Genomic DNA, 15,919 nt, shown 5'->3' on the forward strand with positions numbered 1-15,919 from the left:
TTTCATTAAAGTAAATATTTTCTTTATTTTTACATGTTTAATATGTTCTTTTTTTACAAATATTACAATTTACTGATGACAGTGATGTATATTTATATCAATATTAATAATCGTCGACAGTTATTTCAATGGGCGGTATATAACGCCATGTATGCCCTGCATTTATAAGCTCCGAATAAAGTATTGGAGAGTTTGGAGCAGATTCTTTACTACTGCATTGAATATCTATTTTGTACTGACCAGAAGTAAAAAATACTACGCGACATTCATGATAGGCTCTGCCATATTCCTGTAACTGTTATTTATTCATAATTAAATAGAACGTGTGCATACAGAGCTATACATTACATTTATGAAAATTATGACTTACAGTAGGCAGCATGACTTTATTTGCTCCAGCTATGGATAACCTTGTTTCTAATTGATAATTATTAACGCCGTTATGATGGTCCTGATAGAAATTAATAGACAATGTAAGATCACTCAGAGGATGTTCCAGAGCATTGCACACTCCCACACCAACGCTAATGCATTCACCCAAAGCACATGTCAGTTCTTCTTGTGCTTTTACAATAATATCGTTAATAGTTATTTCTGGAAAATGTTCGTAATTTTAAGTTTTGTTATTATACACACATACTTATAGTAAACAGTATTTACGCACCCCATTGTAGAGGACTCATTCTCACTAGATCCAACATATCTTGAGTTAGAGTAATACCAGAGAGAGTTGCTTTTCCTGTTGACTCAGTACCTAATAATTGCCAGCGCAGATCAACCAATGAAGCTATATGTTCAGCACAAATTTTTTGGAGTTCACTTGTATCACCAGTACCATTTAACTATAAGCATAAAATGATATAATATTATATTACAGTATGTCTTTAAACAGACTATATTTCCGTATTACCATAGATAATTTATTAAGTGGACATCGGTCAACTGGAACAGGAATTCTGCATGGTTCTTTACCTTCCATGTATATACATTTATTTTGCGTATAATGTAATTCCATTTCATGATTCGTCATATTTGATACATCCAACACAAGATAAAATTGCAATGGTCTAAAAATTGTCAGGAAAAAAATTTTTATAGACAAAATATATATGTAAAATATAAATTATAGGAATAAATTATTTTATGAAGCATTTGTTTTTTTTTTGCAACTTACGTTTCGGCCGGCAATACATCCCAATTAGTAATTTGTACACTAGGTAGCATCTCAATAGTTATAAAAACAGATGAGACTCTACAATAACCACTTATTAAGCCTGCACCTCCTGAGTATTTAATTCTTAATTGGCCTTCAATAATGTTAGATGTATGTAAAGGTACTGCAAGTTTCGACAATCGCGTGCTTGCTAAGGAAGAATGACCGGAATGTGAACTTATTCCTGATCTAAAAGAAGAAGTCAGCTCGGATTGTCTTTTCGTATGATGAGACGGAGAACTGAGCCTAGATGGTAAAGAACTGTGACCTGAATGTGACATTAGACTGCTTGGTTGACTAAGGCAGGTACTGCTAATAACATCTGAAAAATAAGTTTTTGAGAAAAAAAGGACTAAGTTTTGAAAATTGTGCTACTATAATAATATAATTATATTGTATTACCATTTCTAATTGAAGGTGCTACGAAATCCGTTGCTGCATATAGATATAAAGTAAGACTGGCACTACTGCCAGGTTGTAAAGGCAGTTGTGTCATCAGATTCTCATCACTCCATTTAAAAATTTTACCTTCAGTTACAGCATCCAAAGCGGACTGTACTGATAACTCGACCATTTCAATAGGAACTTGTCCAGCATTCGTTATTGTCACGGTACACTCAGTGCTATAAATGTAAGCAAAATCATTTTGTATTAAAACAATCTATTGATAAATAAATTTTATAATGTGCTTATAGTAGACACAAACCTCTCACCACCATAGAGTGATATACTCGCGCTGGTAACTATATTATCACCGGAACTGAAACTAGCAGTTTGAGGCAAACTAGTCGCGACGTCGATTCTTGGTAAGGCTGGAATAACTTCGACGGTATATTGAGGATGTAACATACCCTCCATGTATCTCAATCTACAATTAGATTTAACTCCTAATGTGTGAGTGCTAAATCCGAGTATTTCTAAATCTCCAACTTCCTTGGGTCTGCCTGCTAACGTAACCGCAATCGGACCAGATTCAGCAGGTAGACTAATACTCTCTGGTATTGATTCAAATACTATGCCATTTGTCAAAAGTCTCATATTAGATACGTGTAATTCAAATGGTAAAGGATTTATGAGTTGCATTGACACTTCACAGATATCTCCTTCCACCCACAAATAATCTATTGTAACAAAAAGTTTATTCTCAGAGATATTAAACTATTAATTAAGTGTTACTATTGATATATATCAATCAGGCAATAATCAACGTGTAGGTATACACATACCAACTTTACTCTTTGAAGTATTTTTGCGCTCCAACGATCCGAAGTTAATTGGCGTAAATAAAAATGGACCGTGATCTTCTTTTACTCTTTCTATCTTTTGGGGCTGTAAGTGCGGCTGCATATTTTTCAGAGTAAACAATTTTGTTTTTGGTATATTTAATAAATTAGCCGGTGGTATGACAGTACCAGAATCTAAAACCTGTTACAAAAGACATTATTTATTTTATGTATATGAAACATACAATTATTCATATATTATTATAATTTTTTTAAACGTACTAGGGGAACTGGTGCACCCTCGCACTGTTGAGATACATTTTGTAACTGTAGTGCAATATCTTTCCGTTCGGTAAGTGATAGATGATTGTACATTGTTTGAAGCAGAAACGTTAGATGCCTTGTAGCAAGTGCTGGATTACCCATTCGATTTGCAGCAGCAACAAGTTCATTTATTATTTGGATTTGTATGGCTGGCCATCCTCTTTGTCCATCTGTAACAAAAAATAATATAATTTTAAATATCACAAAATACAATTAAAATAATATTAAAAAGTATTTCATTATATATTTATTTAAAAAAAAATTAACACATGTTTTTAATACATACATTTATATGTTCATTATATATAAGAAAAAGATGTATATATTAAAAAAATCTATCTAAAATATAAAATTATATCAATATAAAATATCATTACAGTTACCTGGCATATCAACAGGATCCAAGGATAATTTAAACCCAGATGTAGCTTGTAACATCAAGTTATAACATTGTTGCCAGTCTGGATTAGGATTATTTTGCGATACATGACGAGTGGCGGCCAATCGTAAACAGAATGAAGCTTTTCTATCAAAACCAAAGCTTGTATATAAATCTGATAATGTAGTAAATCGATCAATCTGAAATATTGATCTACATAATACCTCGATAAGTTATATATACATTGAAATTTCCTGTATTATTTTAATATTACATACTTTTTCTTGCTCGCTGAGAGGCAAATTAATCAATACAACATTATTTAAATATGATGCAGCTTGTAAAGTGCAGTTCTGTTCTATTGAGATTCTTGTAGCTTTGAAACTAGCTTCAGTTTCAATTATACCCGCGTATTGGTATTTACTGTAATGGACAATAGCTTCACGATATTTCTTAGATATTTCCTCAGGTAGTAAAATATGTGGCATGTTAGCTTTTACCATGTCTATACTAGGTGGAGCTGGCAAAACTGTAAGAGCTTGTGATCCCCGTCTATAAAATGACTGATTCATTAATTTCAATATCTTTAAACCAGATCTAATAAAAGTGCTTTAATGCTTTAACAATATGATTTATAAAAAAAGGTAATTATGTTTTGTATCACATATAATTCTTTAATTAAAATTATCCATACCTCTGCTTACTTGGACTTCCCTCTTGTAAGGAAGAATTTCTTTGCAATGGAAGACTTCGACACATATTAGGGTAAAGAACCAAAACCGAAGCAGCACAGAGACCTTCAAATGCTGCTCCTAGCCACAGCCAATCATTGACAGCCTGCAGAATATTAGCTGCAGAATTATAATTATTCAAGGCATCAGCTGCAAGTCCAGCTTGAAGACACAGATCTCCTAAATGCTTCGTCATACGGCCCACGCATCTTTTTTTATTATTTCTGGATTCAAGGTCTAGCCCAATAAAATCTTTCTTTTCAAATGGAGCTAACAGAAGAGAGACACGATCTATCTTCTCTCTGGATCGTTCTAATCTTTTTGACTCCAGGATCCAGAATAGAAAATTAAGATATTCAGCTGTTTGTGTCTCAAGATCAAGACATGCTTCGTCCGCATAGAATATCGCCCGAGTTTTGAAGTTGCTGGGTGTAGTATAGCCTGGTGGTGGTTCATGACGGCCATTTGATTCAAGGGGACCAAAGAGGATGGCTCGTGAGTCATATAGGGTACTGCTATACTTCACCTTCAGGGTCTCATGTAATCTGCATAGCTCATTCAGCTCCGTTTGATTGTCATACTTGCCAAACGTGATCAAGCCTAAAAGTCGCCTGTGTGTCTGAAAGTCCCCCCAGTCATTGTTTTCCACGGGATGTTCCCTGACGAATCGGGCAAGAATCTCCCGGGTGCCGCCGCTGGAATCGGACACGGAAAACCTGCTGCCAGCCTTAACGATCCGCTCACATAACCTACTGATAGTCTTCGGCTTGATCTGCGTGCCGACTGGTCTCAGCAGCAGCAGCAGGGCGGCGTGATCGTGGGCGGTTTGCTCGTAATCAGGATGGGACATCTTGTTGTCGGGCACCGGACTCGACAGGATAACGCTGATAGCCGAACGCATTTATGTCATTGATTTATTCGAAGGTATAAGTACCTTACAATTAGTACCTAGACCACGCTCTTCAGTTCGATCACAGATCCTGTCATTTTTCCACGTTGTCGTCGGGTAGGGCGAGAATACGCGACGTTTCGAACTCGTAGTAGGTAAATAAGATTTGTTTATAACAACATTGACAGTTCATCACATTGGCGGCAAGCCTGACAAAGTAGAATGAGTAGAGTAGACACACTGACGAGATCTCATTTAAAGGGCGACATCCTTTTATGAGAATAATTAAGGATGTCCTTGCTAATATTTAAGTGATTAGGAGTAAGAAACTGATAATATAGAACTAATTTTCTAATTTATTAATTTTATAGACATGTACATATATTTAAAATTCGATAATACTCGACTTTTATTAAAAATTCAAATTTTAATGTTATCGTCCGAGTTGATTATCAAAGACTAGCACGGCATGCAATCAAACGTAGGTAATGTAGGACCAATTGAAGTCCGTCAATGTGTTATCGGCTGAAAATATTTGTGAGTACATAGTTCCAAGACACATTTTATGTATGACAGCGCTATTCTCTTTGATTAGTTTGATTTGCACGTGGGATCGTGGGATGTTTACGTTAGAAATCGCATCACTGATGTTTAGATAAATTGAATTCGACGTGTGCCGATGCGCCAAGACAATCCATTAGAATGAAGAACAAGCCTGTCCGTCATAAAGAAGCGAACGTCTTCCGGGTGAGTAGAGTCAACAGGAAGCGTGAAGTTAAATTATAGGTTCAGGTTAAGTTATTTGCACGTGGCTCTAAAACCGAGTTTTCTTCCGCAGTTCAAGCCATTCTCCGAGAGGATAACGGAAATCGAAGTTGACGTTTTTCATCGTGTAGCACATCGGAACGAGGACGACGCCGAAGAGGTTGAGACCTATTTTCACGTGACGCTACTGAAATGGAACGTTCTCAACCTGACGGATGGTTACACCGCTTTCAGGAAGAAAGTGCAAGATATCGTCACGTTGCCCCAATTGCTTCACAAGAAGCAGCATGTGATCGACACGCTTATGATGTATCTGAGGGAACGAAATCCTTTGTTCCTGCAACCGATTCTGGAGTAAGTAACATACAGAAGGTCTATTCTTTCTTGTACAGTTTATCTTTTTCCCTTTTCTCTTCATGGAGAAGAAAAAGAGGAAAGAAGTTGGATACAAAAAGTTCATGAGCCTAATGGTTTTTTAAATGAGATAAAAATTATAAAAATATGTTTACTAAGTATTGAATGGAATTATAATATTCTAGTAAAGGAAATAAGGAATACTGGCCATAATAGCCCAAGCTGAATTTTTAATTCTTCAAATAATTCAATGTGATTATGTATACAGAGTGTTTGATAATTCTGCTACAAGCAACGCTTGTATGCTGGTAGAACAGACTAAACTGAGATGGAAAGTCCTCTACCATTCTATAATTTTTGTAATAGTTAACAAATTATTAATTACTAAAAGTTGCTGATTTGATTTTTAATAATTTTTTACTCAAGTCAATTTTTACTATCAATTTTATTATATAATATCAATTATATAATTTTTTATATATTAAGATCTCTTTAATAGATGCCTATTGATCATAAAAATTTAATTGTGGTATTATTTCAATAGTTTTAACTGTACTTTTAAGTCTGGAAAATTTGTGACACAGTTCAAATGTTTATAAATATGGTATATATGTAAGTGTATATATATACATATAGTATACATAATTTACATTATGTATTATTTAAAGGATTTAAAGCATTAAAGATCCAGCTTCAACCTTTGTGGTCAGTATTTTCTCTTTCCTATTTATTAAGTTTTCAAATGTATGATTCAATAAGATTCTTATCGTTTAAATATTCTAGTAAATTTACTTACTGTTGTAATTTTCATCTTATTTCAAAAACTGTAATAGACTTTCAGTTAAAAAGAACAGACCTAGATACATGTAAATAAGTATATATATATATTAAAAGATTTTTGTTATCATTTCTATTTTATCTTTGTTTCCTATAGATTAATAATTGCTGTAGCAAGAGATCTTCAGAAAGACTTTTACAATTATTTCCCAGAATTTCTATCTGAAATAATCTGCCTGCTGCAAATAAAAGACACTGAGCAGATAGAATATGCTTTTACCACTTTGGCATATTTGTTTAAATTTCTATGGCGATATCTGACAAGAAACATAAAAACTGTGATGCCCCTGTTACTACCATTATTGGCTGATACACAACCAGTTTATATAAACAGGTTTGCTGCCGAAAGTTTTGCATTTGTAGTTCGCAAGATCAAGGATAAGGACTCTTTTTTGAAACTGATACTGCATATTTTGGAGGATCAAAATAAAAATGCTAGGGACAATGGGATATCTGGTTGTGCAAAGTTATTGTTTGAAGTTATATCTGGTACTCCAGGGCAGTTCCATTCCTGTGGCGAACAGATGTTACAGCTTTATCTTAACGCTCTGCAAGACGAATCCATTGATAAAACACTTACTTACGAAGTACTACGAGAAATGATAACATGCATATTGCAAAACATACATCCACAAAAATGTAATATCATGTGGAATGTTATACTGAAAATAGTAGACACGTTTGTCGAAAAGTCAGAGCAGTTATTAGAATTTCCTGAAAAGAATCACACTTTAGTTCTATTTTTGCGTCTTATACATAGTATTATCAGCTGTAAAAATGGAAGGTTCTTAATCGACGCTGTATCTGTGATAAAAAGGATCACCGTTATGATGGATAGATGGAGTGAAGATAATAATACTTTGCAAGAAGTTGTCAATGTATCTATAGCTATTCTCTTGGCATCCAACGTCAAGTTAATGCAGGAAAACTCGAGTCAACTAATATTGAAAATTATGGCGGTAAATGATACGGAATTATTGTACTCTTCTGTTGAAAATTTAATGCACTACTCTTCGTTCGAAATTTTGATATTGCCTTATGTAATGCAGCGCAGCATATCTATTGGATTTGACAATAAGCTATTGTTTCTGCTTGCTAAAGTAGTTCTTGCAAAAGCATCACCTTGTCTCAGTGGCATAACTTTGGACAAATGGAGAAAATACATTTTAGATGTACGAAATGTTGGAATTGATTATCTTTTACTAGAACTGAAAACATTGTCTACTGATGCTGTTTCGCTTGACGCACTGAGAATTTTGGTAATTTTACCACATCTGAAGCCGTTACACGAAGAATTTAGGAATATGTTGAGAAATGGTTTGTTATTTTTATATAAAAAGATATTGAAACATGAAGATGCAGATGATACTGCAGACATTAATAAAACCGCTTTCATATTTTTATTAACGCTGGAGTCGTTAATCCACGTATCAGAGCCAAGCGATCTCCACGAGTTTTTGATAAAATCTGACATAAAAATAGTTGATTTAATTAACAAATATTACGACAATAAATATATCCTAAATGCGATAGATCTCTGCATGACGTATTTTGCTGCGTCACAGCATCACGCGAACTATATAAATTTAGCATCGTTTGACAAATTAAATGACAATATAGTGAAAAAATTTAATTCACCTTATAGCAATGTTCGAATGATCGCGGCACACTTATATTCCTTGTTTTCTAAAGTCGAAGATCTGAAAAGATCTAGTGAACCTTTTCAGATGTCTGATGAAAAAAGTGCTATGGAGCTTGTATATTTAGTGGAACGTGAATCCGTGACGATACAAAACTATCGCAGCAAGTTGTTGCACTTGCAAGCTTTAGGATTTCAGAATCAAGCGATAGCTAATTTAAATCCAAAGTATTACGAATTTCCATTACGTTGCTTGATAAGCAATTTGTACATCAATTTTTCTTTGCTTTGGCAGCCTGTGAGTACAATCATAGCTAGTTATGGCAACAAGGAATGTCCACAGTTCTGGCCAACATTTCTGTCCGAGTTAACGTCCAACAATGTACCGGAGATTGAACGAAAACCGTCGTTTGATTGCTACGTGATTTCGTCGTTGGAGATGTTGATAGAAAAGCACGATGATAAGCCTGATTTTGAGAACTATAGAATTCTTCTCTGGAAATGTATGACACATTTCTCACATTATGCCGAGACGAAAAACAGAGATTTAACCGGATTATTCATTGATTTCGTAAATGCAAATTTTTTTAGATCCAATTCCGACGAGGGCAAATATTGCGATGTTGAAAAACGCAAGGAATTAATCGACGCGAATAACGATACGGACGACGAAAATGAATGTGATGAGGAGCTTGATGAGAGCATAAAAATCTTGAAAGCGGATGTGATGAAAAGAAATTACAAGGTAAAACTTTTACTCGCTCAGATGGAGATATTCGATAAAGTGCAGAATCCGAAAATGATGCACAGAGAAGCGGAGATGCAGCAGATCTATTTGGACTTGATTTCTTCAAGAAACCTTGACATACAGAGAGCCGCTCTGAATTGTCTTTTTGCGTACAAATACAAGTATCTTTTGCCATACAAGGAGTTCTTATATGGTTTGATAAATGAGAAAAATTACAAGAATGAACTCACGCGTTTCAAACTGGACCGGGAGAGCAATATGATAGAGGAGCAGCATCGCGAAAATCTCATACCGATCATAATGAGAATTATTTATGTCAAAATGATTGCGAAGACCGGCATGAGGACCGGTGGGAAAACTGGTGGATTTGTACGGAGAAAGATCATATTGCGCTTTCTAGGTGGTGCACTGGAGGACGAGATGATCATATTCGTAAAAATGGCATTCAGGCCTTTCAAATCGTATATATTGCTGGAAATGAATGAGGCATTCGACTTGAAGAAATATATCGAGAATATCATTGATACCATCAACCTGAATAATGTCGTGCCACCTAAACGTATGCAGAGTGCCGTGAATCTGTTGGCGATAGTAATAGAACAATTCGGGGGAAAAATGTCGAAGAAGTTACTGCCTTGTTTGCTCAGGATACTAATCTGCATCTTAGCCGAGGTGAATGGAATTCTGCGGAGATCGGGGGAGGTTTACCCGGGATACTTGTCAATGATCAAGAATGTGAGGACGAGTTGCGTCGGTATACTAGCCAGATTCTTTACACACTTCGAGAACTACGACTGGAAGCAACACGAGATAGACGCAGTCTATCACGTCGCGATATTTCCCTCGTTGCAGAAATTACCTATCGAAGGTATACACAGTCCTACAACTTTGCTGAAGCTGTTTATTGCGTGGAGCCAGAACTCGCGATACTATCCGTTGTTCGCCAAGTATCAGGAGAACAACGAATCGATTACCCCTCTCCCTTATATCATGCAACTCTTGTCGAATCCCAAGACACATCAATCCGTCATCAGTGCCATTCTGGAGATGATCGAGAAGATGCTGACGCTCCAGGACTATAGAAAGTCCAACGAAGATGCGATGCAGGTGGACGCGCAGTTTCTACCGTTGACTCCGATACTTACTAATATATTCGAGGTGGAAGAGAAGGTACTTTCAAACGGAGTCAATTACGGCTCCGCTATACTTCTGCCGCACGTTCCTCACGTTTTGGAGTTTATCAGAGATAGACTTAAAAGGTCCAATAAGAATATAAACAAGATCGAGCTGACAATACTGTTGCGAATTTCCGAATTTGTTACGGATATCGAGACGTGCGATACAGTATTGAAGTTGATAATACCCATATTAATCAGGAAGGCTGCATTTGGTAATAACGAAGAAGCCGTTATGGGGCTGCTTATGACCACTACGAATCTCATAAAAATTGTGAACAAGCCAGAGATTCACCTGCGTTCCATTGCGCCATTGATTAGCCTTGTATCGGATGTGCCCGCTCGCAAGACTCTTCTGCAGCTGTACCGGACTATTGCCGAGAGATCTATGGAGGATCGTCGCGAGGAAATAATTCGAGATTGCGAAGTTTTAGCTGAGCTTAACGCATGGGATCACAGATGGGTCGACCAACCGAACTTCCAGAAGAGACTGGATGCTTTCGAATTGATCAGCAACAGGACTGCGCAAAATGCGCTCACGCTAGAATTTGGCGTGATTGTAATACACAATTGCTTTTACTTTCTGAAAACTGAATCGGATTTAGCGATGCGAGATTGCTCCGGCCAATGCCTAAAGCTCGTTGGGGCGAAACTGGCGAGAGAGCACCAGAATAACGTCTTGAACAGGCGTTATTTAATGGACGACACTATCTTAGCACTTACGAGGAAGGGTATTGCGAGCAAGAACGAAGCTGTTCGCTTTCAATCAATAGCATTTTTAGGACACATGGCTCTGGAATGCGCGGACGTGCATCCCGTTTTACGAGACTTGTCCCTGCTTGCCAATCGAGTCGACCCTGAAGTCGATTTCTTCGAGAACATGCAACATTTGCAACTCAACAGAAGAGCTCGTGCCTTACTAAAGTTCTGTACACTCGCTAAGACATTGCAGAAGCCATTTAGTCCTAAAACGTTGACGCAATTCATTCTTCCCCTCTGCTCATCGTATTTGTGCAATGAATCTTTTATTCATAAGAACAGTCTCGTTGATGCCTCTATCGAGATTGTCGGAATGGTGTGTAGGCTGTTACCGTGGCACCACTATGAAATTATTTTGAAGTATTATTTAGGTAAATTAAGAAGTTCCACAGAGTTCCAAAAACAAGTTGTTAGGATAGTAGTAATGATATTAGACTCTTTTCATTATGATCTTTCAAAGTACAAATCAACAGAAAAAATTATGCAAACCGAAGTGATAAAAACCGAAAATAACGCTGTTTTTGTCACTGAAAAGGAAGAAGCTAATGAAGCGACTGGTGAAAATGAGAACCTTGAAAATACGGAAGGAGATGAGGAAAAATTAGATGAAGCATTAAATGATGATAATATTGAAAATATTGAAGAAATAATAGAAAAGGATAAAGAAGTGGTTAAGGAAGACTTACCAATAATTGAAAGGCAAACGCTACTTTCTCAATATGGTGCGAAGAAAGTGGTGTTCAGTATATCGAACGGCTTGTTGCCTCAACTGCATCGATCCATCATGGCGAGAACTCGACAAGAGAGTAGTCATAAAATCAACAAGAAGAAAGTCGCTTCCGAAACGGAAGAGGACGATTTATTGAGAGTTCCTATTGCTCTCGCGCTTGTAAAGTTACTGCAAAAAATGCCTGAGAACCTTCTTGATACAAACCTGCCAGGGTAAGTACGCGATGACATCATAAAGATATTTTGCATTTTTTTTTATATGTTCGAAGATTATTTTGTTCAACAGTAATCCAAAGTTGAACTTGAAGGATTTCAAAAAAGGCAAAATGAAATGTATATAATAATTTTTTTCGAATAATTTATAATGCATAATATTTTTTTTTAGAATTTTTATGAAATTATGTACATTCCTCAAATCACGTATGGAATCAGTTCGACGTGCGACTCGTGAAATACTACAGAAAATTATGATAACTTTAGGACCGAAATATCTTCATTATCTTTTGAAAGAACTTAATACATTGTTAACAAAAGGTTTTCAAGTGCACGTTCTCGTATATACAGTACAAGCTGTATTACTCGCACTAAAGCCTTATTACCAGAAAATGGATATCAATAATAATTTACAAAGCATTTTGTCTGTAAGTATTATTTCTGAAATATTTGACCGTACAAACTTTGTCAATTATATTCTATTAATTATATTGTATAAAAATTATTGATATAATATAGTCTGTATTATTTGTAATATCGTGCATCTATGACATACATACGTATTATTTTATATTTAATTATAATTTTTTTCTTTGCTCTAATATTCAAGCAATTTTAAATAATATCTACATTTTCGACAACTTATTTGAATGTTAGAAACATTTTTTTAAGTCTGAAATCTTTAAAGAATGTATTTATAAACCTATATTTATATAAAATGTATTCTTATGATAAAAATTAATACAATATACTGATAAAGTTTAATTAAATATTTAAATACTTTGTGTATCTTCAAATAATTGTTTAGGTATGCAAAATTGATTTATTTGGATTAACCGCGGAAGAAAAGGAGATAGTGGGCATTACTAAAAAAGTATCAGAGGCAAAGAGTACTAAGAGCTATGATATTTTCCATATCTTAGCAGAGTTTATAACAGAATCTTGTTTATTAGACCTAATTCTGCCGCTGAAAGAAGTGCTAATGAAGACGCACTCGCATAAAACGATACATAAAGTTGTGGAATGCCTTCGAAATGTAATTCTTGGATTGGCGGACAATGCTTACATACCTTTGGAACAAATGCTCATATTTCTTTATGGCATTATTTCGGAAAGCATACCAGGCTTTATGCCTGAAAATGAAAGTAAAAAGCTCGCGGAAGGTGAGCAGAAAGTAGAAACGAAAACTTTAATGCAACGATCGAATTATTTTCTTATACCATCAGAACCTAAAAATAGGATGGGTATTAAAGTTACTGCAAAAACTACCAAACGCGCCAACGTTCATGTAATGATAGAATTCGGTCTGAAATTGTATCATATATTGTTGAAACGGGACAAAGTCTCCGGAACGGAATACAAGCGTTATTTAGAATCATTTGTGTCAGTTTTAAGTGATTGTTTAAAGTCTCATCATGTTAAACTATGCACTGTAGCATTACAATGCTTAAATTGGATGCTTAAGATGGATCTAGCATCGATGCACGTATCAATATCGAGCATCTGTGACTCCATGTTCGTTATTTTGCATAAGTACGCTGTTACGGGATTAAGTAAAGGTGATAACTTCGATCTTGTGATGGCCACATTCAAATGTATGTCCGTGGTCATCCGTGATGTGAAATACTTCAGCATTGATACCGATCAGCTGAAGATTCTTATTTTATACGCAGAGCAAGACCTACATGACAGCGATAAATATGCTACTGCATTTACCTTACTCAAGGCTATAATACATCGAAAAATGATTGTCCCCGAAATGTACGCTGTCATGGAGAAAGTTGCAATACTAAGTATTACCTCGGAGCTAGAGCATGTTAAATTGCAATCACGTTCTGTGTTCTATTCTTATCTCATGGGTTATCCACTTGGCAAGCATTTGAACAAACATATATATTTCTATCTCACTCAATTGAGTTACGAAACGCAATCGGGTCGACTGAGCGCACTAGAAATGGTTTATACCATCGTCACGGGATTTCCGTTGAAGACGTTAATTACAAGGTCAGAAATCATATTTGTAATGACCAGTGTAAGATTAATAGACGATGACGATTCAACTTGCCGCAAACTTTGTGCGAAATGTATAAAAGAAATTCTTATACGGACATCCTATAATGATAAGAATAAGCTGTTTAACAAGTGGCCCCTTCAGTGGCTAAGTGATTCCATAAGATATCGGACACTGGCAGCACAGTTATGCGGCATATTCGTAACTGTCGAGAAAAACGATTTCGATGCACGATTGCCTCAAGTATTACCATTGTTACTAAAACAGTTTCATACAAATATCTCAACTTCTGACAATGCGAAATTCGAAAAACACATGGAATTAGATAATACGACACAATTGCAAAAAGATTCCAATTTAAACGAAGAAAGAACGAAAGATCATCATTTAATTCAAGTATTAGAATTGCTATTAAAGATAGCACAAAATACATCTTTCCTTACTGATAAAAAGTACAAAGATTTCATTGATTGTTTTGCTGGTAAGTTATTTTTTGTTAAAATATTAGAAAATATTCTTTTATTTTTCAATAAATATTATATCTTTATATTTTATTTCAGAATATAGTCAATCTTTGTTGGCACATCCGCATTTATGGGTTCGATTAGCAGCAGCAAAAATGATCGGATGTATTTTGACTACTCTTGACGTTGATAAAATCGTGGAACTTATCAATAATCCAGATAGTGATAAAGTATATGAAGGTTATATGTATTCGAAGCCTGTTGAAACTGTGAAGAGTTTGATTCTGGATTTAGTGGCACAACTTTATCCGGAGATGACATTTGAACAGTTAGCAGATCAAGTTGTGAAGAATCTAATCTTTATCGCAAAGATATTGAAATCAGTCACAGGATCAGCTGCAAAGAGTGACGAACAAGATGATGGGAATAAAACGAAAAATAACAATGACTTATCTCTTTTTTGGCTTATTAGAAGATTCAGGAAAGCTGTTAATGTAGAAATAACGCAAGCTCCGAAATCAACATCAGTGGTAAGACAAGTTATAAGACGTATTTATGTACTTGTTATGAATCTGAAAATTCTCGTGCCAGAAAATAAACTAAAATGCTACATTTTCAGAGAATTGCAATGTTTAAGTTTATTGCGGGTGTAGTAACTACAGTGCCTATCGAATATTTGAATGTAATGCTTTTTAATATTATGTCTCCATTGGTACGGGAGATGACTACGACAGAAGAAACGAATGCTGAATTACGTCAGCTTGCAAAAAAAGTAGCTACTATCATTAAAAATTCCATCGGTAACGAAGAATATGTCAAATTACTAAATCGAGTACAACAAAAGTTAGACATTAAAAAAGCAGAAAGAAGAAAAGTTCGTGCGCAACAGGTAAATTTATTTTTATCATTTTACATTTTTGTTAATTTTTATACTATAGGATATTCATGTTTATAAACTTGTTAAACTTTGTTAATGTATAAATGTTCAAATAATTTATATATACATATTTTTCTATGTCAGTTTGTGACTGATCCTGACCTAGCGGCTAAACGTAAACTAGCTAAACAACAAAAGAAGAAGGAGGCTAAAAAAAGAAAATTAAATAGTATAAAAAAAAACAAAACGGCAAAAAAACGTAGAAAGAAAGTAGATCTAGATGATTTATAATTATAATGTAATATAATTTCAAATTTGTAATATAAATAAACAATTTACGTATATATGATTGTTATTAATAAATATTTATACAAACGATGTAATATGTATAAATTAAATAAATAGTCTATCAACTATTTATTTCTTGAAAAGTTTAGGAAAATATATAAATACTTATAAATAAATTTTATAAAGCATAATTTTTTTGTAAATTTAAACATAAATAATATGTGTAATTAAAACTCTAAATACACAATGCGAAGCAACATCACGGATAGCGATAGAAATAACAATAGCGATAGCGATAGAA

The 15,919-nt window shown here is 34.9% G+C and overlaps 2 protein-coding genes across 2 annotated transcripts; one reads left to right on the forward strand and one right to left on the reverse strand.

Annotated features, from left to right (window-relative positions):
- Window positions 1-50: 50 nt before the first annotated feature.
- brun (trafficking protein particle complex subunit brun) lies at window positions 51-4,924 on the reverse strand. The gene is made up of 12 exons (XM_018537024.1): window positions 3,834-4,924; window positions 3,418-3,691; window positions 3,144-3,339; window positions 2,719-2,930; window positions 2,440-2,638; window positions 1,920-2,334; window positions 1,616-1,836; window positions 1,175-1,535; window positions 911-1,067; window positions 665-842; window positions 371-594; window positions 51-295 (listed from the first exon to the last, which is right to left on the reverse strand). Exons 1-12 carry the CDS (start codon window positions 4,769-4,771, stop codon window positions 104-106), a joined length of 3,567 nt encoding a protein of 1,188 aa, XP_018392526.1. The 5' UTR covers window positions 4,772-4,924; the 3' UTR covers window positions 51-103.
- A 537-nt stretch (window positions 4,925-5,461) lies between these two features.
- On the forward strand, window positions 5,462-15,621 carry LOC108771688 (small subunit processome component 20 homolog). Its single transcript, XM_018537042.1, has 8 exons — window positions 5,462-5,506; window positions 5,598-5,878; window positions 6,813-11,978; window positions 12,151-12,406; window positions 12,787-14,470; window positions 14,550-14,983; window positions 15,073-15,342; window positions 15,475-15,621. Exons 1-8 carry the CDS (start codon window positions 5,462-5,464, stop codon window positions 15,619-15,621), a joined length of 8,283 nt encoding a protein of 2,760 aa, XP_018392544.1.
- The last annotated feature ends 298 nt before the right edge of the window (window positions 15,622-15,919 follow it).

This window comes from Cyphomyrmex costatus, unplaced genomic scaffold (genome assembly GCF_001594065.2).
Source record: "Cyphomyrmex costatus isolate MS0001 unplaced genomic scaffold, Ccosl1.0 scaffold164, whole genome shotgun sequence".
NCBI classification, from domain to species: Eukaryota; Metazoa; Arthropoda; class Insecta; order Hymenoptera; family Formicidae; genus Cyphomyrmex; species Cyphomyrmex costatus.